Source organism: Pogoniulus pusillus, chromosome 28 (genome assembly GCF_015220805.1).
Source record: "Pogoniulus pusillus isolate bPogPus1 chromosome 28, bPogPus1.pri, whole genome shotgun sequence".
NCBI classification, from domain to species: Eukaryota; Metazoa; Chordata; class Aves; order Piciformes; family Lybiidae; genus Pogoniulus; species Pogoniulus pusillus.
Window position 1 is genome coordinate 18,002,465 of NC_087291.1, and position 22,850 is coordinate 18,025,314.

The 22,850-nt window shown below is 50.7% G+C and overlaps 1 protein-coding gene across 1 annotated transcript in view; it reads right to left on the bottom strand.

Moving 5' to 3' along the window:
• Positions 1–22,850, bottom strand: part of ZNRF2 (zinc and ring finger 2) — a 36,613-nt gene that overhangs the window by 8,663 nt on the left and 5,100 nt on the right. The window contains exon 2 of the mRNA XM_064166830.1: positions 4,224–4,319. Within this exon, the coding sequence (XP_064022900.1) occupies positions 4,224–4,319 (96 nt within the window). The remainder of the gene's footprint in view (positions 1–4,223; positions 4,320–22,850) is intronic.

The window sequence follows — 22,850 nt, forward strand, 5'->3', positions numbered from 1 at the left end:
GTCTCTACTTTTGATGAAGATGTGTTATGGCTGCCACTGAGCTGTCACAGCTTCTCTGGCAGGGTCAGACTGCAGCGCTCAGCCTGTGGCAGCACCAAGCACTTCTCTTTGCTCACAAAACTCAACCCAGTAGCTCAAACTGATGTCGAGTAGGCAGCGTATTGAAAGCCTTCTCACAAAGCCCTGCTTTCAGCCCTGCTAACCTACAGCAGTCGCTCTCTTGTAGCCCAGGTTGATCTGGACTTGGCTGGAGAGCACAGGAATCTTTGGCTGGGCTGTGTTTGGTGTGGGAATACTCCAGAAGATGAGAGGCATCACCAGAGGAGCACGTTGAGTTTGCTCATGGTTTTCACCCTTCATTTTCAATGGCCTGTAAGTCTTGCACAGAATCACTGGGGCTGGAAAGGACCTCTGAGATCATCGAGTCCACCCTACAGCCTAACCCCACCACATCAGCTACCCTGTGCCACATCCAGTCTTTTCTTAAAGACCTCCACCACCTCCCTGGGCAGCCCATTCCAGTGCCTAATCACCCTTTGCATGAGGAAGTGCTCCCTAATATCCAACCCAAACCTCCCCTGGCACAGCTTCAGCCTGTGCCCCTCTTCCCCTGTCATTAGCTGCCCGGGAGAAGAGTCTGACCCCTACCTGACTACAATTTCCCTCCCACATACTAATCCCCCGTTCAAACCAGAGCTGGAGAACCTTTAAATACAAACCCCTGTACGCAGTCCCTGCTGCCTGCAATGTTTGGTCCCCTGCTATGTGTGTGAAAGGGCTAAAAAAATCCACTTCTTGAAATTTAAAAGGAGTAACTGCAAAGTCATTACCTTGAGTAAAGGAAACTCCTCCAGCAGCTCAGGCACTGGATGTCTCAACATTCTCCCTCTCTGAAATGACACTAGCAAAAGCTTTTCACCTTACACTGGCTCTCAGCAAACCCAAAAGGCAGCCTCGGTGCCACATCTGAGCTGGCTGCAGAGGTCGGAGCAGCACCACCTCCAGCGAGCGGCTCGGAGGAGACCTGCTCAGAGAGTTTCCAGCAGCACAGCGTTCCAGCACAAAGTGCTGACTTGATGAAAACCAAAATATTCCCCAGGAATGTGCTAATTCAGGCAGAACCTCTGAAAGAGGCCAGGCTGGCCTGCCCAGCCAGCCCAGCCAGCAGCCTGGCTCTCCCCAGGGTCAGCGGCTTCCCCGCCGGGCAGGCTGCCAGGCACTGCTCTCGCTGGGGCCCTTTAATAACAACAAAGTCTTCGAATTTTCTGAGAAAGGCATTGTAAAAGGCAAAGCAGGACGACTTCAGAACCAGCAGCAAAGCTTTCTTCAAGAGCAACTGGTTGCATCTGTGGCAGAGCACCCGAAGTGTGTGCCCGAAGTCACAGGTCTGCCCCGTGTGCCTTCTCCAGTTTGACAAAGCACCCTCCAGTGAAACTAAAATGCAACAGTGCTGTAACAAGGCAAAAGGAGCAATAATTATACCCCAAACCTACACCTCACCAGCCGGCAGAAGAAATGCCACCAAATGCCACTGCCTGACCAAAGCACAGAGCCACCTCCTGAGGAGCATCGCCTGCGGAGCAGTCCCCAGGGAGGGCTCCCTGCGGCACAACTGAGCCGGGCGGTGCAAAGGGCCTCGTTTAACCCTCTGGAGAAGCTCAGCAGCGGCTCTCCAAAATTATCTGTCAGCTGGCAAGCAAGCCACCTGCTCCAAAAGCTGGCCCCTGGCCACCTGCGGCTCAGCCGCCGCAGAGGACCCTCCCGGGCTTCTCAGCGCCCCAGCAGGCAGCAGCAGAAAGGGAACTGCTCCTTGCTGAGCACGGCTAAAGCAGCAGCCACCACACTGCCTCTGCTCACTGCCAGTCATGTCAGCAGCCACACACTGCACCTCTGTGACCACCAGCGGCAGTCCGAGGGACACTCGCAGCAAAGCGCCACAGAGCAAAGACAGAGCTCTCTTTCCATGACAAAGGAGCCAGCAACGAGGTCTCCGTGGCAGGCCAGGCACAGGATTTTGAAAGAAAAAGGCTCATGAACTACACTCATTCACGTCCATGAAGGTTAGCACAGTTTCCAGCACACAAGTGGGACCAATCTGTGACCGCTCTCTTTCAGCCGAGGCCGTGGAAATGAGACAGCTGCCAGAGTCTGCAGTTCACTGACCCCTTCTGCTGCCAAGGGCAGCGCACAAAGGTAGCTCAGAAAGCAATTAGAGACTGGCTGGAGGCATTCAGTCATTTATTTGCACTTTAAGTCACAGCTAAACAGCCTTAGAACGTTTTTCTAGGGCCGACTGCGTGCCTCCGGCTCCCGTTGGGAAAGAAAGAAGGTTTGTGTGCTCGGAGCTGCCAGCGCCACGCCGCTGCCTCCCGGGCCCCGCACACAGCACCCGCACCTCTGCAGGCACACCCAGAGCACAGCCGGGCGCTACAACTGGGCAATCCCACTCCAGTCCATTCCTAAGCATCCCACCTCTTCCCAACTCTGATGCTCCCTTCAACTATTCGCAACGTGAAACTCGGAGGGAGAGAGGCAGAGGGAAGGACAAGGCAGAGGGAAGGACAAGGCAGAGGGAAGGACAAGGCAGAGGGAAGGACAAGGCAGAGGGAAGGACAAGGCAGAGGGAAGGACAGAAAGGGGAAAATAAGACTCTTTTTTTCCAGCCAAGAGTAGTAGGACTGGGAAACCACCAGCGGCCACCAGAGGCAAACGATGCCTGCTTGCCTCTCTTGGAGCCTGTAGGGCATAAGGCCAAGATAACAGCAAGGAAGTAAAGCACAGAGATGCCTTCCACTTTGGAAGAAGGTATCAGCAGTCAATGGCAGCACTTTTTCATCTCTCAGGCAAAACCTGAGGTGCCTTTCTTATGGCATATGGCAAGAAGGCAGATCCATCAGGGATCTCACTGTGGCAAAGAGCAAAACTCTCCAGGAATGAGAGAGAGCCACATGCAATTCTGGGCCTGTAAGCACAGCTGCATTAAGTCAGTGATCAGCTATATAATTCTTTCAGGAGTGTCATTAAAAGGGATCACAAAGTCCTAACTGAGTGTTGCACAACTCCAAAGTCATATCCTCCAGTTGCTGGTGCTGCAGTGACTAAAATCTCCAGCTACAAGCCAACATTTATAGAATCATAGAAAGGTTTATGTTGGAAGGGACCTCAAAGATCATCCTGTTCCAATCTCCTGCCACAAGCAGGGACACCTCCCACTGGAACAGGTCACTCAAGGCCTCATCCAGCCTGGCCTTGAACACCTCCAGGGAGGGAGCAGCCACAACCTCCCTGGGCAACCTGTGCCAGTGTCTCACCACCCTCACTGCAAAAGAGCTTCTTCCTAACATCCACTTTCAATCTCCCCTCTGCCACTTCAAACCCATTCCTCCTCATCTTCTCATTACCAGACCTTGCCAATAGTCTCTCCCCAGCCCTCCTCTAGCCCACTTCAGACACTGCAAGGCCATTCCAAGGTCTCCTGGAATCCTCTTCTCCAGCCTGCAGAGAAACAGTGAGGGCAAACAGACATGGCACCACCTGATACAAATGGATGCCACAAAGAACACAGAGAGGTTACCTTTGTAACTGAGTGTGCTCATCTAGGAAGCAAAGGATTTCAGCCAGCTCATCATTTGTGCACAGCCCACCAGTCTGATAACTGCCAGAGCATGACCTCTGCCAGCTTGCCTCCTCCTGCTCCACCTTGACTGCTCCCAAGTGCATCCCAACTGACTCTTGAGTGAGAAGACTAAACTGTCTCTCCCTGATGCTCAGCATCCCTCCCTACACAGATCTCTAACAACTGACCTTGGAAAAAGCTCAATCCTAAATTTTCTAAAAGACAAACCAAAGAGAAACAAAAACCTCCTCTGTCAGATGAAGTCAACCTCCTCACCTGCACGTATGGTAACACCAGCAGAGGCAGGCAAGAAAAGAACCCATGGCATTTATTCTCCTGAGTGCAGTGCTTTGAAATGGATTTCATAGCTCAAATTATTTCTGCACTTGAGGGCCAGCAGTGTTGCTATGCAGAGAAAGAGCAGGATGGTGAACTGCACTGGCAGGCAGGGTGAAAGATAAGTCAGTTTGAAAATCAAATTCCAAGCAGGAGCTCTACAGAATTTGACTCCGCTGAACTGGTTACCAGAGTGCCTGGCTAAGCGAAGGATTCTTATCACTCTAACGTTTAAGATGAATAAAGAAGTATCAGCTTACTTCTTTCTTACCATTGTAGGTTATCCTTGGTTTTGTCAAACACATGACAAGATGTAAGTCCATTTCGTCAGAAGATACAAACTTTGAACAAACAGGGCACTTGAATCCTAGGGGAAACAGAAAGAGGGAAGTGTGAGTACACTCAGCCAGAGGGCAAACAGCTACAGTCCAGCAAAACAACCCAAACTGTTCTGCACACATTGAAAAGAAGAAAGGAAAACAAACAAAATAATAATCTGGCACCTTTTCAGTTGTCATTTGACCTTTCTTACATTAACCTCATTCCCTTGACTTCCAAAGAGCTCAAATGGGACCATTCTTTCTGCAAGCTGCTCTGCTGCCTGCTGCACAGGGCAGCACCTCTGAATGCAGACCATCCCAACAAGGCTAAGAAGAGTGTGAGGATAGTAAGACTCTGCCAAAACAGGAACGTCTAGAGAAAGTAGCCACCAGTCTGAACTTGGGTAGGAGGTCTAAGTTAACCTCTCTGTTTTCACCAGGAGCAGCACTGAAACAAAGGAGCTGAGCCTTAGGTCTCATCACACAACCTGCAGCAGCTTTTGCCACTCTGGGGCCCAAGGAAAACATGAACTCAAGGACCAAATCACTAAGATTTCCTGTAGCACCAAATTTGTTTGGCTTCTCTCATCCTAGCCAAGCATGACTTTGTTTAGCTTGTGAGGTCACAGCCTGAGGCACTATGGGGTAATGAATAATTCAGACAGCCTGGATTGTGATGCAACTTTATGACGGTCCATGACAAAACTGCCTCGTTCTTGCCTCCATCTCACCACCCAAGCCAGCAGCCTGCCAGTGAAAGGACAAGATCTGCTGGGTGAGTTTTACAGCCCCCACACACAAGCCTGGCTGATTTTGAGAAGCTGGATAACTAACACACCAGTGACAGACAAAAAAGCCACCAACAGGGATCTCGATGTGTAACAGCTCACAAGCAGCTCCAGGGCTGTACACAGCAGGAGAATCCAAACTTCAGTGCAAAGGAACAACTTCTTCTTTGCTTCCACCAGCACCCACAGCTGGGCTTGCTCCCACACCTTTTACTTGGTTGCCTCTTACTTGTGTGCTCCTAACCCTGTGGGTCCACAGTGAAGCAAGCCAGTCAAGGATGACGAGGGACTTGACGCTGCCACTTCCAAGCTACTCACACCTGAGAATTTTGATCCTTCCTGTTAATCATTATCCAGATGCAGAACAAGCAACTAACCTGACACATTGGCACCGGAGAGATGGAGCGCACTTCATTTAGCAAGACCAAGACTTCCACTTCTTTAAGTGCAGCTAAGGAGAAGCAAGTCAAAGCAGACAACTTGTAACTATGGGCAGCAGCTGAACATGTTCTGGAAACCACTTCCTGAGTTGAAACACAGTTCTGATTCTCCTCATTTTACTCACAGGCACTTTATAGCAGTTTCTGCTTGTGTCAGTCCTACACTTCAGTTTAAATATTGTTCTTCTCACCTTCTTTTAAATCCTCCTTCCCCATCTCACAGCTTTACAAACTGGTTACTAAGCATACAACAGCCAAACACATTTGGGGGGAGGGTGTGTAAAAAAAATAAGTTGAAAGGATAAATTCACTTGTAGAAAGCTTTGCCAGTGAGCCCTGAGCCACAGCCTGCACCTCAGCATGACTAAAATCAAATCAAATCAGCACCCCAAACCACCCCTACCTGGGTTGTCCCAGTTTGCTTCCAGAACTGGCCCAAGGTAAGCATCTTCTCAGCCTTTATGAGCCTCCAGGCATTACTCAGAGGCTTCCATAAGGTGTAACTGATAAGGTATTTTGATGTGAAAGACCACCTAATTCTTTCCCTTGAAGTGTTTCCATTACAGTAAGTTAGCACTGAAGCTGGTGGCTAATTAAGCACTGGGACAGGCATTAACAAGGGCCAGACCCCTCCCAGCTCATTCCCCAGGGCCATCAGTGAATCTACTCGAGAGTGACAGGGGGCAGTGAAAACCACCCACAGGTCTTTAAGGTGAAGTGAGGAGTTGTTATTAAGAAGGTGCATATGCCAGGAGCGTTTGGAGGGAACACCTGAACCCAAATAAAACAGTAGAGTCAGACTGGGCAAATCTGATGGTTGCACTAACGATGGTTTTACTTCATAGCATGCTTCAAGACAGGCAGCTGTGGAAAATCGTTCTGGTTACCCACCTAGAGCCTAGAGCTGGAGATGCTGACACTGCCGTGCAGCAGCCACACTCCGCCGGCTGCAGCCCCGCACGCCCTGCGAGGGCACTGCTGGCCCCCGGGAGCTGCTCGGCCACCAACGCTCCCACGGCTCTTTCTTCAGAGCTACTCTAACCCACTCTGCACCCAGCCCGGGACCGGCCCGGGCCAGACAGAGGAGGACTTTGCACAACACTCAGCTGCCATCACCAGCTCCTGGCCGCAGCCAGCTCCCCAGAGGTGCCCGCTCCACCTTTTGGAAGGAAACAGCCGTTCCCAGCTCCTTTGGTGACCGCAAAGAACAAACTATTTTGGCTGCAGACACAATATTTCCTCTGGTTTCAATTGGGCTTGAAAACACAATACACCTCGGTGGCCGATCGCCGCTGCCCAGCAGGCAGCCCAAGGTCCTCCCGAGGAGCTGGCGTCCCCCACCTTTCCTCGCAGCGCAGGGCAAGAGCTCCCTGACCCACTTTACAACGCAGCACTCCAGCAGAACAAAGCCTCTTTGTACCTCTGCCCAGCAGGCTGACAACATTTATAGCCCATGTTTGTTCCCACCGGCAAGCTCCAGGAACCACTGCGATAACCTGACCCAAGCCTCACATGCCTTCGACAAGCAGCACCAGGGCAAACACAACTGCTCCCTCCCCGCCTCCTTGGGCTGAGCCGTGCAGATAAGCAGTGTGTGCACAGACGCTGGCACCACAAAGTGGAAGCAGCACTCGGATGAGCTGGCATCGCAGCAAGTGTCCCCTGAGAAACCGCACCTCCAGGTGCCCTTCACAAGAGGCAGGCAGGCAAACTCTCAGGCGCTCCCAGCATCTCACAGCCTTGCCTGCGCCACTGACAGTCGCACGGGGCTCAAAGCTACCAGCCCCCAGCGGAAGCCGAGGGAGAACTGAAAGCAGCAGCGCAGCTACCGGGAAACCCCAAGGGGGTACAGAAAGGCTGAAGCAACTAAACCTGCAGGAGTCAGTTCCTGAGAGGTGAATTCTCTCGGTCTCCATTGAATGCATCACGTCCTGCAGGCTCCACTGTCTTCTGCAAATGAACCTCCAGGTAGCCAAGGAATCCCCTCTCACATCTCTCTACCAAACTCAGAACTTTCACCTCTGGCAGGCTTGGAAACTGCACAGGGACAGGCTGGTGCCCACTGCCTCTGCCCATACCTGTTTCAACCTCAGCTGATAGCTTACTGTGTTTGCCTTGCTTTGCAAACATCAGCCTGTTTAACTTGCACTCCAGTGCACAGCGAAGCAAACAAAAAACATCCACCAAGAACAACCCCTGGACCTCTGTGTAATGCTTGCTAAATCACGCTGGGCTCATTCTGGAACCCCTGCTTTGTGGTGGGAAGAAAAATGGCTAAGAGCTTCCAAACAACAGAGTGCAGCGTCACAGAGGCGCATGGAATGGAAACAAGCTAAAGCAGTATTAGGCTGGCACAGGAGCAGGGAGGGGCCTTTTGCTCAATATTCAACCAGACACAAATAAAAGCTGCACTGATGCAAAAGGCTTCATCAGACTGATCAGAAGCAGCTTTCAGCAGGACCCGTCTCGACTGGAACACTGCCACAACCCGACTGAAAGCAGGAGACCAAAATAAATCTGCAACGTGCCAGCATTCTAAGTTCTGCTATTCTGCATTTCCAGCTAGAGAAGGCATAAGACAAGAGAAACCATTGCATACACGTGCTCTCAGAACAGGCATCTGCCGACAAGCAGCCTGCCAAGGGCTGCTTACCTACCTGCACTTGTTCTTCAGTGCTTAGGGCAACAAGCAGCACCAGGCTGGAAGCACAGCATCCTGTCAATAGGAGAGTGTGCAAGAGGACTGGTGCCCAGAGAAAGCCAGCATGGGCATGCTAAAGCAAAGCAGCACACCCAGACTCATCTCAGTGAAGCAGCCTGTGAACAGCTAAAGGTATCTTTGGATAATACTTCACATCTCCTAGGCAACAACGTGTGAGAGAGAATCTTACTACACAACTTCTTCAGCTCTTTTGCTCTTGGTATTTGGAGAAGTGAGATCTTCAGTAGTGACCACTGAAAAGTAAAGCAGCAGAGAAAGAAGAGGAGAAATAGAACAGGACCCACAAACAAAGCCTGCAGCAGCTGCACAGCTTCAGGTGTCCAACACCAGTGTAAAAGTAACAGGAGGACTGCAGCTGGCAGCTGCACATTTCAAGAAACTGAAGAAGAAGAAATGCAACCATTCAAGAGATTTCTAAAGCCCCACGCTTAAATACCTTCCAAGGCAGAAGATGAATTCACAAGTGGGAAAGACTGACTCCACCTCCTAACACCCCAACAAAACCAGCTGTTATGGGAGGAATAGGCCTTTCAGAGTGGATTTTAGATGGATGCAAGCAGCCAAGCTGTGGAGGAAAGCCCTTCCCAGCGCCACTTGTGCGTGTGGGGAGCGCCACCTCCCCAGCTCCTCAACCGAGGAGCCTGGGCTCTGTAGCCAAGGCAAATGAGAGAATGCTGAAGGCCCCTCCACCCAAACTCCAGGTCTTTGCACTTTTGAACTGACAAGCACACCAAGGAGAAGGTTAGAAAGTGACTTGTAAGCTCTTAGTTCCCTCTTGAGCTAACCACTTCACTAACTGCATTTCAGCCATGTCAGCTCCCCGGCACGGATCCATACCAGAAGTTTCTCAGCTGAACGCAGGAAGCAGAAGTCAGAGGAGTGTGAATTTAAGCTCATGCTGGGAGCTGCACTTGGCCAATTTAAAGCTACAAGCAAGCCTCAGGTGTCATGTAAAAAAGGTTCCACCCACACCCTAAATCCTGCTGATGTTCAGTTTTAGCTTACTAAGTTCAGGAAGAGCATTTTCAAGTGGTGACCAAAACCTCCAGCTAGCAACAAGGCTTTCCCCAGAAGAATACCACTGATTTCCACGGCATCTTTCCCCAGGCAGGGAGGCAGGACAGAGAACCCAAGAGCATACACTTGCTCTCTCAGAGAGATGAGATGACTCCCTTCCGAGATCTCAATCAAGGCAACAAAGGAAAGAACCTTTTCCTCTCCCTCACTTCTCCTCATCGTTGGATCTATGGCAAGCAGAGAGGAGAGTGAGGTCCCCTTTTGGGGCAGGCTGGCAGAGTAACTCCAGTAGCATGGGAAGAAAGCAACCTTAGCACTACTGCAGAGGCTGGGGAATAAAGTGGGGCTCTTGCCCCTTTGGAGGAATCTTGTGGAGCTGTGTAGCAGACAACAAAGTTGTCTGAACATGCAGTTAAGCCACGGTGGGATGTAATTTGGAGCCCAATCAGCCACAGAGAAAGCATGACCCAGGGTTTGGGGCACAAATGTACTTAGTGCCAAGGCAAGATTAACCTGTCAAAGCAGCTTAGGTCTTGCATTACCAGATGACAACAAATAAGTCACTGCAAGTCAGCTTGGAGGTCTGAAATCCTGATGGAAGCAAAATGCCTTAAAACTCTTCAGAGACATTACACATTCTCAGTGGAGTTTTGCCTTCTTAACTTACCTACCACACCTCAAGGAGGAAAAAAATCCCCTCTCACCCCCAGTCTCTCCTGAACCTGGCAGCTCTTTCTTTTTTTCCTTTCTTCTTTCATTTTCCCACTCTCTCATTTTTCTCCCCTTGCCTAGAGGACTGTTTCCCTCAAACTCTGAAAAAGGGCTCTCCACTCAGTGTTTCACACCAAGAGCTGGGGAAGCCAGAGCGGGTAACAGTCCTCCCTCTCTAGAGATATTCAGAGCCCATCTGGATGCATTCATTCCTCCGTGGTCTGCTCTAGCTGATCCTGCTCTGGCAGGGGAGGAGGTTGACTGAGTGAGCTTTTAAGGTCCCTTCCAAACCCTAACACTCTGTGATTCTGTTCTGCTGCCAGAAGCAGGCTCTCCTGGAGAGTAACTTGGCAAGACAAATACCAACCTTTCAGTACAGGGAACCACTCTATCTACACTCCCCTCCCCTTCTTCACACCATCAACACAGTCACTGCTTCCACAAATATTCTTGGGTTAAAGAGAAAGCTGCCCCTAGAAATCACATCTTTCAGAGGCAGCACTGGAAGAGCTGCTCCAAGATCAGGAGAAAGATCCAAGTCCTACTGTTTCCAAAGGCACAGGTGTAAATATCTTGAAAACTTAGACTGAACAATGCAACAAATCCGATCCAAATTCCACGAGGCATGACAGGAAGAGAGGAGAGGGAGACCACACCATGCTGAGAGTGTACTCATGACAGCTAAAAGGGAAGAGAGGGATGATGTGGAAATGGTTGACAGGGATGACTAAACTGAGCAGGTGAAACCCAGCATCTCATCGGACACGGAGGAGTCTTCTGGGCAAAGTGGCCAAAAAAATGCAGACGGAGGTCTCATGAGAAACAACAACAAAAGAAAGAAATGGGAGAGACAAAGTAAACACTGCACTTGAAACGCAGCAGACAGGAACAAAGGAGCAGGCCCCAGGAGGAGGCAGCATCTGAGAGAACAGCACGGAGGATGATGCTGCTGGGAAGCATGCAGAGGACAAAGTCTTTCAGAGAAGTCTGGAAACTATCACTCTACTACACAGACGAGGTGAGAATGGAGACCTGAGGAAGCACAGCGCTTACAGACACTCAGTCTGCTGCCTACAAAGTTTTTACCAAAGAAGTGAGGGTAAGGGAAAAAAAAACCAAACCAAACAAATCCAAAAAAGAAGTCCTCACTAAGGCAAAACTTTGTAAAGTCTGATTGAGTTGCAGTACTTACCAACAACCTACTTGTTCCTGCAGAAATAGAGGTAGCAGTGGCAAAGAAAAAAAAAAGGGGAAAACAAATCAATGACAAAAAAAAAAAAAAAAGAGTACAAAATAGTCAAGATTAGAACTGGGAAGAGTAAATGTGAGCCAAAAGGTAAACTGTTATGTGGGATGCTCTCAGGAGGTTAAGATATTCCACTGTAAACATAGTAATGCTTCATTTATTTCCAACAGCAACATTCAGTGAGACAGCAAAAGTAGACTTACACTTAGCATTCATCAGGACAGGAGAATCAAGCTCATTACAAGTACAGTTTGAAGGAAGTCAGTGGCCAATGTTTCAAAGCATGCCTGTGCTCTGGTGCTTTTCACACAGCCCAGCATTTTCAGCACCTCAGCACAACAGCAGCCTGCCCTGCACTGCTACACTCTAAGATTTTTCTCTCTTTAGCTCTCCAAAATCCTCCATGAAGGGCACCAACTCCTTAAGTCTTCAGGGAACCATTCAGCCTAAGGACAGGGCTGCTTTCATTCACTGGGGAGAGTAGAGCAAGTAGAGTTGTATGGGGTTTTGTTTGGGGTATTTCTCCCTCAGATTTAGAATCATGGAATGGTTTGGGTTGGAAGGGAGCTCCAAAGGGCATCCAGTCCAACCTGCACTCAGCAGGGACATCCTCCACCACAGCAGCTTGCTCACAGCCTGCTCCAGCCTCACCTTCAAGAGCTCCAGCCATGGGGCCTCAACCACCTCTCTGGGCAGCCTGTGGCAGTGCTCCAGCAGCCTCCTGCTGCACAACTTGTTCCTCACCTCCAGTCTCAATCTGCTCTGCTCTCATTCCAAACCATTGCCCTGGTCCTGTCCCTGCAGGCCTTTGCAAACAGTCCCTCTGCAGCCTGCTTGCAGCCCCTTCGGGTACCAGAGCCAGATAAAACCTCTTGGTGGCAGGGTGAAGCAAAAATAGCTGAGAGACACCTTCTAGAAGGTGACTTCAGTCAAATCACTTGATTTATAAATGAAATCAGGGTACAAATCACCTCTCCAACCAAGCAAGTTGAAGGAGGAAAAGGAAAACAGTAATACTGCAAAGTGCCATGCAGCCCTGGAAGTTACCCAACAGCTTGCCACAGCTGCCAGCTACATGGCCAAGGTCTAACCTAAACCCAGCAAAGTTACCTATAAGTTAGGGTCCAGACAAGTGGGCTGGGTGGCCACTGGCTGACAAACTGCTTGCTCCCAGAGGCTGCTGGCAAACAGTTCCTTTTAAATCTGCCACAGGTAGGGTCCCCCAGGGATCAATATCAAGTCTAATACCGTCCAATATCTTTATGAGTGATCTGGAGGAGGGATCAAGTGTACCCTGATGAAGCTTGCTGATGACACCAAATTGAGTGGAGAGTGGACACTTTAGAAGGGACAGACACCTGCAGGAAGTTCTGGATGGGCTGGGAGGTTAACAACCTGACAAAGCTCAGCAAGGACAAATGGAAAGGTCTGCATCCAGGGCAGCACCAGCAGAGGCAAAGCTGTACCACTCGGCACTTGTCTGCCCTCCCTCTGCAATACTGCACCCAGGTTTGGTTCCTGCTGTACAAGAAGTATGCAGAGAGGCTGGAGAGGCTCCAGAGAAGGAACACAAAGGTCATCTGAGGGTTGAGAAGCTGCCATATGAGGAAGGGCTGAGAGAACTGAGTTTGTTCAGCCTTGAGGAAAGAAGGCTGAGGGGAGACCCTACCACTGTGCTCCAGTACCTATAGGGTGGCTGTGAAGAAGAGAGTCCCTCTTAAGAAGGAGTCAGATGGAGAAGATGAGGGGTAAGAGGTACAAGTTGCTCCTGGGGAGATCCCAATCAGACACGAGAGCAACATTTTTCACAAGGACTATCACAAATCCTCTCAGGCAAGTGGTGGAGTCCTCAGCACTGGAAACATCTGACAGCTGGACAGGGTGCTGGGCCAGCTTGTCTAGACTGGGCTTCTCCTAAGCAAGGTTGGGCCTCATCATCCTTCAGCACCCTTCCAACTTGGAATTCTATAAGTTAGGGGCAAGTGATTTGGAAACACAGCTTTTCCTGGACACTGAGGAAACTCTAATACCAATGTGGTTTAATTATGGCCTTTCCATGGCTCAGTTAGAAGCCAAAACAAATGCATTCCAACAACTGAAACACCAAATCTGATGGCTTTCCCTCCTGAAATCCACTCTGCTCCTTCCAGCAGGGAGGGAATGGAAGAAAATCCTGTGGCTTTCCTTTCAGTGGCACACTGAACAAAGCTGCTGAGGCTCTTCCAGCAGCTGGTTTCATGGTATGGTAGTGTACAGAAATGTCTTCAGCATTAAAAAAAATAATAACCATATTTACTTACAGTTCTCATCCCTATGGAGAATCCTGCAAGATGTCTGGAAAAAGCTAACAGTAAGTAGGAGAAAAAGCATCTACTACCCTAGCACTAATGGTGTCCCTGCCTATGGTGAGGGGGTTGGAACTGGATGATCAATTCAAAATAGATGTTGAGGTGCTGGAAGGTGCCCAGAGAAGGGCAGCAAGGCTGGGGAGGGGCCTGGAGCACAGCCCTGTGAGGAGAGGCTGAGGGAGCTGGGGGTGTGCAGCCTGCAGCAGAGGAGGCTCAGGGCAGAGCTCATTGCTGTCTGCAGCTGCCTGCAGGGAGGCTGTAGCCAGGTGGGGTTGGGCTCTGCTGCCAGGCAACCAGCAACAGAACAAGGGGACACAGCCTCAAGCTGTGCCAGGGCAGGTCTAGGCTGGATGTGAGGAGGAAGTTGTTGGCAGAGAGAGTGATTGGCATTGGAATGGGCTGCCCAGGGAGGTGGTGGAGTGGCTGTGCTGGAGGTGTTGAAGCCAAGCCTGGCTGGGGCACTTAGTGCCATGGTCTGGTTGACTGGGCAGGGCTGGGTGCTAGGTTGGGCTGGATGAGCTTGGAGCTCTCTTCCAACCTGCCTGATTCTATGATTCTGTGATCTTTCAGGTCCCTTCCAACTTAAACCATTCTATGATTCTATGATACCTTAAATAAACTGCACTTAACAATAGGGAAAAAAGTAGTGAAGCCCCAGAGCTGCCTGCAGCAGGGTCAGAAAGAGAAGTGAGAAAGGCCCCTGAAGCATTTAGAACTGTTTTCCCACACAAGTCAAAGCCTTCCTGTGTTTTCCAGCTTGGCTTTGAAAGTCCTTAAACGAAATTAAATATTTACATGTTTTGTTCTTTGTCCTCCACCTACAGGACTGATCTGATCTCATCACTTCAGCACTGCTGGATGCAAACCCATCTGTAAATCTTTCAGGGGTTTAACCTTTTGTCGAGAAGAAACTCCTGTTCTTTGGAAAGGTTAACCTTTTGGTGAGCCTCCTGCTGCTCCAGGCATCGCTCCAGTGCTAATCCCAAGCTCGGCACAGGTTTCTCCAGGCTTGGAAATATTTAGAGGTCAAATATTGTAATCATCATCTCAGCCAAGGAAAAAAAAAAGCAGTGTCACACAGCATCAAGACAGCTTTACAGTGTGGTAACAGAAGGGATCTCTATACCTGCTGCTTCTTTTACTTCCACTTACTAGAAGGAAGCAAGCAGAGAAGCCCAGCTGAAACTACAAGACTGACAAAACCTTTCACAGCAGCTGAGAACTGGCTTCAGAAAGCCCTGACACCACGTGAAAAGCAAACAGCAAAGAGGAAACTAAGACCAAGGGAGCCAGCTTACCCGAGACTGGCAGGGCTGTGGCAAGAGATCTATGCTCTAGGATGCCAGGGCACAAAGAGACGAAGACTGAACCTCTGGAACCCAGAGCAGAGCTTTCTAGAAGAACCAAGAGAGAGGAACGGCAGGGCTGTGAGCCACGGGCAGCGCACAAGCAGCCCTTCGGGGGCAGGCTGCCTGCTCTCCTCTCACCCTGCCAAAGCTGCTTTCTGCGCCGCAGGGACCCGAGGCTACGGAGAGGCTATCACAGACCCATGGTCTTGTCACCGCAGCCAGCGGCTCACCCAGAGGGCCCGGGGCTAGCACCGGGGGCAGGACGTGCTCAGAGCGGTGCTCCGGCGGCGGAAGCAGCAGCAGGCTCCGCCACACCCGGAGCTGCAGCTAGGACCCCCGGAGCACCCTCCGAGCAGGGAGCCCCGGAGCCCCGCGGCGGCAGCAGCAGGCATCCTCAGAGCACCCTCGGGGCAGCAGCAGCAGGGAGCTCCTGGGGCACCCTCACAGCAGCAGCAGGGAGCCCCTCGGAGCCTCCCTGGAGCAGCAGCAGAGCCCCCCCCCGGGCACCCTCACAGCAGCAGCAGGGAGCCCCTCGGAGCCTCCCTGGAGCAGCAGCAGAGCCCCCCCGGGCACCCTCACAGCAGCAGCAGGGAGCCCCTCGGAGCCTCCCTGGAGCAGCAGCAGAGCCCCCCCGGGCACCCTCACAGCAGCAGCAGGAGCCCCTGGAGCCTCCCCGGGCACCCTCACAGCAGCAGCAGGAGCCCCTGGAGCTGTCCGGCCCTGGGTGCTGAACTGTCTCCGCCCTGAGCGGCCTCTGCGCTCCCCTCGCCTTGGCTCCGGCAGAGCACAGCGAGCACCGAGCGGGCTGCCCTGATGAACAAGGGGCTTAACGACAGACTAATGAGCGCAGTTAGCCAAATACCACGGCAACGACACAAACAGAGCTCCTGTGACGAGAGGCAGCCAGCCCAGAATCCAGCTCTGCTAGCAGGTTTCGCTCTGGGTCTTTAGGCAGGATTCAGAGCTTAAAGACACCGCGGTACTAATTTCAGTCTGCAGGGAGAACGATGAGGTTCACGCAAGTGCAGAAGCACCTCGAGATCCTTCCCCCCTCCCCCCCGCAGCACTGATGCACACGGTCGCGGCTGCACTTCTGTCTGTGTCACAGAGAGGCTGCTCATGGCCCCAACAGATGCTCGGGGTTTTGAAGAATCACTGCAGCTGGCTTTTCTTGTCTCCACAGGAAGAAGCACCCTCGAGTTTAGCAGCTAACACAAAGAGTAACACCACATAGCTCTGGTTTTAACGAGTCCTCTTTTCCACCTATCGTCCTGAATCTGGCCAGGCAGAAAACAGCAACTTCAGGTTTCTGAGAGAGTTACTTTAATGTCAAACGTCATCTGCGTCATTACCACCCTGCCCCTTTTTTGACAGGCACATCTTGCAAATCAGACCTCTCCACCTGCCTCATTCAAAGCCAGCAGACACAAAACCTGAGGGATGCTAAAGCATAACAGTGCAATAAAGGCCCTTTGGGATATGCTTCAAGGCCATAGATGCTGCTGAAATTGTATCCAGTCCCCTGAAAGAGCTGAGGACACTCAGCAAGAAAAAAGCCCCTCCTGATGGTGATGAAGAACTACCTGCTAATAAGCATGCATCGACTGGGAATCTGTTGTGAAATAGTTAGGAGTAATTTGCTCATTAGGAAGTTTTCCAATGGAAAAGTTATCTGTCAAAAGAAAAGCCCCAAGGAAGCAGATTATTCTCAATCAAGAAGTTAAGAAATAATAGATGAACAGCATCTGCTCCCAGAGGGCTAAGCCCAGCTGTTCCCACATTCCAGGGCCAGGAGGCAACTGTCAACCTCAAGGTCCTTTTCACGTGCTACAATCCTCAACAAAGAGACTTTCACCCACACATCATTCATTAGAATTCAATCTGCTCTTGTAAGCCCTTCTCTGTAAAGTTTGGAGCAGAAGAGCCTGAGGGCTGCCTTCAGTCCTGCTGCCAAAGATGTGCAAGGCAGCACTGGGAGGATGCAGCCAGGCTCTGCTCGGGGATACCCAATGACAGGACAAGGGGCAATGGCTGCAAGCTGGAGCAGAGGAGGTGCCATGGGAACAGGAGGGAAAATATTTTCACTGTGAGAGTGGCAGAGCCCTGGAGCAGGCTGCCCAGGAGGGTGGTCGAGTCTCCTTCTCTGCAAATGTTCAAAACCCACCTGGATGTGTTCCTGTGACCTGCCCTGAGTGATCCTGCTCTGGCAGGGGGGTTGGACTGGACGATCTCTGGATCAACCCCTAACATTCTGTGCAAAGTTACTGTATGCCTACTAACCTGGACCAGTTCTGAAAGTCATTCAGAGTGTCAGAGCGAGGCCTGTGGTTGCCCAGCACACTGTGAGAAAGCAAAATGCAGTGTTTGAGTACTGCTTGCAGTGATAACTGGCTGGAAGGGCTGACACAGCATCTGCCTTCTATCCTGGCCCCTCTGTGGGCAAATCCATGTGGTGGTCAACTGCCCTCTGTAGCTGCACCATGCACTGAGGTGAGGGTGAGGAAAGCACCACCAGAATTAGCTTCCCATTTAGGACTTTCTGCAGTGGGCTACAGATCCAACAACTTAGAGACATGGATGCTCGGGTGACAGAAGGTGTGGAGGTTACATAAGGAGGTCCTCTCCTTCAGCAGGACCTCGTCAACTTCTGATGCTTCCTGACAAACTGGATTAGGCCACTCCAGGTAGATTTGTAGGTGTACCAAAAGTTCTGCACATGCAAGCCTCTCTGGCTCAGGCAAATCTGTCCTCAGCTGTCTGAGCTGTCCCAAGAGCCCAAAAACATTGCAGCTGGTACAGTTATCATTGCTGCCTGGAGGGACACAAGGCTAAATGCATCAGACAAACCACATCGGGGAAAAGGCAAGGATAAGCAAGGTGCTGGCTCAAAACTCTACTTCCTCTCCTGTTTCTGTATGCAATTTCACACCTGGCAGCGTGTCATTCTGTGACCTGACAAACCTGCAAGGCACAACTCAAAGCTGAGAGGGTTCGAGTTCAGTCTGTGCCATCTAGGTGCCAGGCTGTGCTGCCACCTGCTCCGTGTCCAGCAGATGTAACTGGTGAGGTCTTTGAGGAAGCAAGTTCAAGCAGTTTTAACTTGTGTGCCCCTCAGAAACACTGCTAATGGAAAGGCAAACTTCCATTGCAGTGTTCAAGTCTGGGGAAGTGAAAGTTAGAAGACTGAAGACAAGAAAATACTTAAAAATAGATACCCTAAAATAAATGATGTCATGAAAACTGCTTCTCATTGATACAGGAGTAATTAACTGTCTCAGAGTGTTTCTCTTAAGCATTATTCCTCCATTAACACTAAATGCTTGCTACAGAAACCAGGACAATGGAGTTAAAGTCCAGTGTAAAGCCAGTAGCCACAATTGTGTCTTTCCAGGAGAAAGGGAAGTCTCCAATTAAAACACAAGAGAGGCTCTCCTGCAGGCCTGCACACACAGCTTTGGTGTGCCACAAGATGACAGCCTGAGGGGCTGGAAAAGCCCTGGGCCAGCACAGCTCCCTGTGCATTCCCATTCTGGGCAGAGTTCAAGGCTCTGGGACAGAGGTTAACCTTCTGCTTCTTGGACATCTGTCAGCTTTTCAACATGTTAGTGCAAAGAAAACTCAGGGCACAGTGGCAGGGATGGTATTGTCCCAGGGAGTCCAAGATGTGCAAAGGGCTGAAAACGACAGGACCAAAGACAATCAGCACCATAGAATCATAGAATGATTTGGGTTGGAAAGGACCAACTAGAATCTAGAATCCTCAGCAGGGAGGCAGTTTCTTCAGTAGGTCTGCTGGGCGAACATCACCACACTGGCTCAGAGTTTGTTACAAAAGAATTCTCCAAACAGAATCATAGAACCAGCCAGGCTGGGGGAGAGCTCCAAGCTCAGCCAGCCCAACCTAGCACCCAGCCCTGCCCAACCAACCAGACCATGGCACTAAGTGCCCCAGCCAGGCTTGGCTGCAACACCTCCAGCCACATAGACTCCACCACCTCCCTGGGCAGCCCATTCCAATGCCAATCACTCTCTCTGCCAACAACTTCCTTCTAACATCCAGCCTAGACCTGCCCTGGCACAGCTTGAGGCTGTGTCCCCTTGTTCTGTTGCTGGTTGCCTGGCAGCAGAGCTCAGCCCCACCTGGCTACAGCCTCCCTTCATGTAGTTGCTCAGGCCATCTGCAGCAAGCACTCCTAAGCAGACCCTTCTTACGGTGCACATGGAAAGCTTCACCCACCTGAAATTCCCTCCATGAAGGCCACATCTCTTCATGTACACTTTGGGAGTCTTGATTTTAGCAGGACACAGCAACTGCAGTCAGGCTGTGCTCAGTGCAACTCGGCAAGAGCACTTCCTTCAGTTTTGTGTCAAATTCAAAACTGGGACAGATAAACCTGTATTTTACTGTCCCTCCTCTTTTTGCATTGACTCCTAATACTTTTAAAAGCCATCTTAATTGCCCTAATTACACTTCAACTCAAGCAAATGCCTACACACCTATACTTTAAAGGGGGAAAACCAGCCAGGAGAATAAACCTGAAGCTCCATTTTCCCCACAGCATAGCCTATGTGCATGCACATAGGTGAGTCTTGCAGCATGTGCTTTGATCACTGCTTCAACCCTACACAAAACCTTCTTTTAGAAGGATATCAAAGTTTTTAGTAAAGAACTCTCCTCCCTGGAAGTCTTCAAGGCCAGGTGGGATAGTTCTCTGAGCAATGTGATCAGGTGGAAGGTGGAGGGTGGAACTGGATGATCACAGAATCAGTCAGGGTTGGAAGGGACCACAAGGATCAGCCAGTTCCAACCCCTCTGCCATGGGCAGGGACACCTCACACCAGATCAGGCTGTCCAGAGCTTCATCCAGCCTGGCCTTAAACCTCCAGGTATGGAGCCTCAACCACCTCTCTGGGCAAGCTCTCTCAGGGTCTCACCATCCTCATGCTGAAGAACTTCTTCCTAACATCCAGTCTGAATCTCCCCATTTCCAGCTTTGTTTCATTCTCCCCAGTCCTGTCACTATCTGACAACCCAAAAAGTCCCTCCCCAGCTTTCTTGTACCCCCCTCCAGATACTGAAAGGTCACCTCAGAGCCTTCTCCTCTCCAGACTTTAAAGTCTTTAAGATCCCTTCCAACCCAAATCATTCTATGAGTCTATGCTTAGGCAACCTGCTAGTGCTGACATAAAAGTATCAATGTAATTTACTACTTCTGATGCTACTTCAGATGCTCAACTAACAGATGATAGCTAAAACTCCACCTTCCACGGTTAAAGCCATCATGAAGCTACAGTATAAATCAATCTGACAGAGAGGCTAATTATGGTAGCCTGATGAGGAAGTGTTTTGGAAACCCATTAGTTTTAAAACCCATTTACAGTTCAAATGTTGCTAAATAATTGCTCTCTATAAATGCCACTTTGTATGGAAAGCCAAATAAATCCTACCAGCTCATTTTTTCCTGCCCTTCTTCTTAGGTGAATTTATGATGAGTTACTAGAAGACGTGCAAAGTGCATGCCAGAGGAGAAGTGGGTATTTATAGCACACTAAGTCACTCAGCAAACACAGGCTACTAAAAATACCCACAGTGGTATGCAGCACACCCACCCTTTGGGGACTGCTCGCAGCCTGCAGTGGGCTCTGGCTTTCAGGCACAGGAGATGAAGCAGCAGCAGACACCCAGGGAGGTCAGCTCCTGAAGAGGAGCAGCAGGGCTCTAATTGCACACAGCACAACCTCTCTTCAGCGCCGGGTTGATTTTCCAGCTGTGACACAAGGCTTGCTTGAGGAGACAAAGAAATTACCAGAAGCGAGTCTGGGATTGAAGAGCACAGAGACTCTGGAATGGGTTACCCAGGGAGGTTGTGGTTCCCTGGGGATGTTCAAGGCCTGGAGGAGCCAAGTTGTAGAATCATGGAATCAGCCAGGTTGGAAGAGATCTCCAGGCTCACCCAAACCAACCTAGCACCCAGCCCTGCCTAGTCAACCAGACCATGGCACTAAGTGCCCCAGCCAGGCTTGGCTTCAACACCTCCAGCCACAGCCACTCCACCACCTCCCTGGGCAGCCCATTCCAATGCCAATCACTCTCTCTGACAACAACTTCCTCCTAACATCCAGCCCAGACTTCCCCTGGCACAGCTTGAGGCTGTGTCCCCTTGTTCTGTTGCTGGTTGCCTGGCAGCAGAGCCCAACCCCACCTGGCTACAGCCTCCCTGCAGGCAGCTGCAGACAGCAATGAGCTCTGCCCTGAGCCTCCTCTGCTGCAGGCTGCACACCCCCAGCTCCCTCAGCCTCTCCTCACAGGGCTGTGCTCCAGGCCCCTTCCCAGCTTCATCCAGCAGAAAGGTGTCCCTGCCTGTGGTGGGGGGGGTGGAGCAGATGATCTCTAAGGTCCCTTCCAACCCAAGCCTATCGATTCTATGATTGATCGATTGGACTCAGGAGGCTGTTGGAGACCAATCTGCATCTAGGTGAGAGAAGATGAGGAGAGGAACACTGTCAGGGTATTGGGGATGGAGAGGGACTCAGAAGACATTAAAGAAGGCCTTTGTTTGAACTGGCACTGCAAAGGTTCCACCAAGTATTATGTTGCCAAAAGCAACATTTATCTGTGCCACTGCACTTGGGCTGCTTCCTTCTCTTCACAACTTTGATCAGTACACTTCTCCCCAAAGTGCAGTGCTCCCATTTGTATTATTTGGCTTCCCCCACCCCCTTCTGTTTACCAGGCAAGAGAAGGAGAAGAAACCCTTCAGAGATCCTCTATCACTCACCTCAGTCTTCACTCCTGCACCTCAAGCCTCTCATCATCACACAGACCTGTCTCCAACTGAAGGAAATGAGAGAGGGCTCCCAGGGGCTTCACTACCAGAAGACTCAAACGGTTCTTTTTGCTCCTTTGTCCAAGCACTGAAGGTCAGAGCTGGAGCAGGTGAGTGGCAGTGTTGGATGGTCCCCTCCCTTAGGAGAGCTTATGCCAAGACATTGCCAAGACAGCCCCTGCCTGCCTTCAGAGACTGCAGCAGTCACTCCTCTCTCACTCTGGCGTCAGCCCAGGGGTATAATAACTGCAAAGAAAATGAGGTGCACTTCTGCCTCAGCTCAGTCTCCCTGCACACAGACACGTCTGGATTTCTCTCAGCCTTCAGAGTGGCTTCCACTTTAACCTCCTACACTGAGCTGACTCCAGCCAGCCTCATTGCTGCAGCTCTCCTTCTGCCAGTGTGGACAAACACGGGCAGGACTGAGTTCCGCTGGCACAGCCAGGTGAGCAAACACGAATCCAAACACCAGGGCAGAGACAGCCTCAGCTTGCATTGTTCTGCGCCCTCAAAGATCTACGAACTGTGACAGCAAAACTACCTGAAACTGCCCCCAGGCTTGTTTGTGCTCACAACAGCCAAGAGCAGCGCCAGCACTCCCCAGACAGGGCGGCATTTGCATGCTAATGTATCACTTCCATTGGGCTTACACTCCTGCCTAATTCCGAAGGAGGTACACCTAAAAGCCTTCTTTCCCAAGGCCTCACATCATTCTCCTACTGATGGCTACTTCCCACAGTCCAACAACCCAAAGCTTTCCTGGACCTTCTTCTATGGAATGAATTCTACAGAATGAAGAATGACAGTGAGGGTGGAGAGATGCTGGAACAGGTTGCCCAGGGAGGTCATGGATGTTCCCTCTGTGGAGGTGTTCAAAGCCAGACTGGATAAGGTTTGGAGCAAACCTGGTTTAGTGTGAGGTGTCGCTGCCCACGGCAGGGGGCTGGAACTGGATGACCTTTAAGGTCCCTTCCAATCTAAACCATTCCATGAATCTATGAATTCCCTCACCATTTTACCAGCTACTATTACACACCAATGCTTCTATAACAAACCTACAAGGTTCCATCCATCCACCCTGTGTTATGGACACACAGCAGCTGGCCATAAATCCTGCACCGTTAATGCCC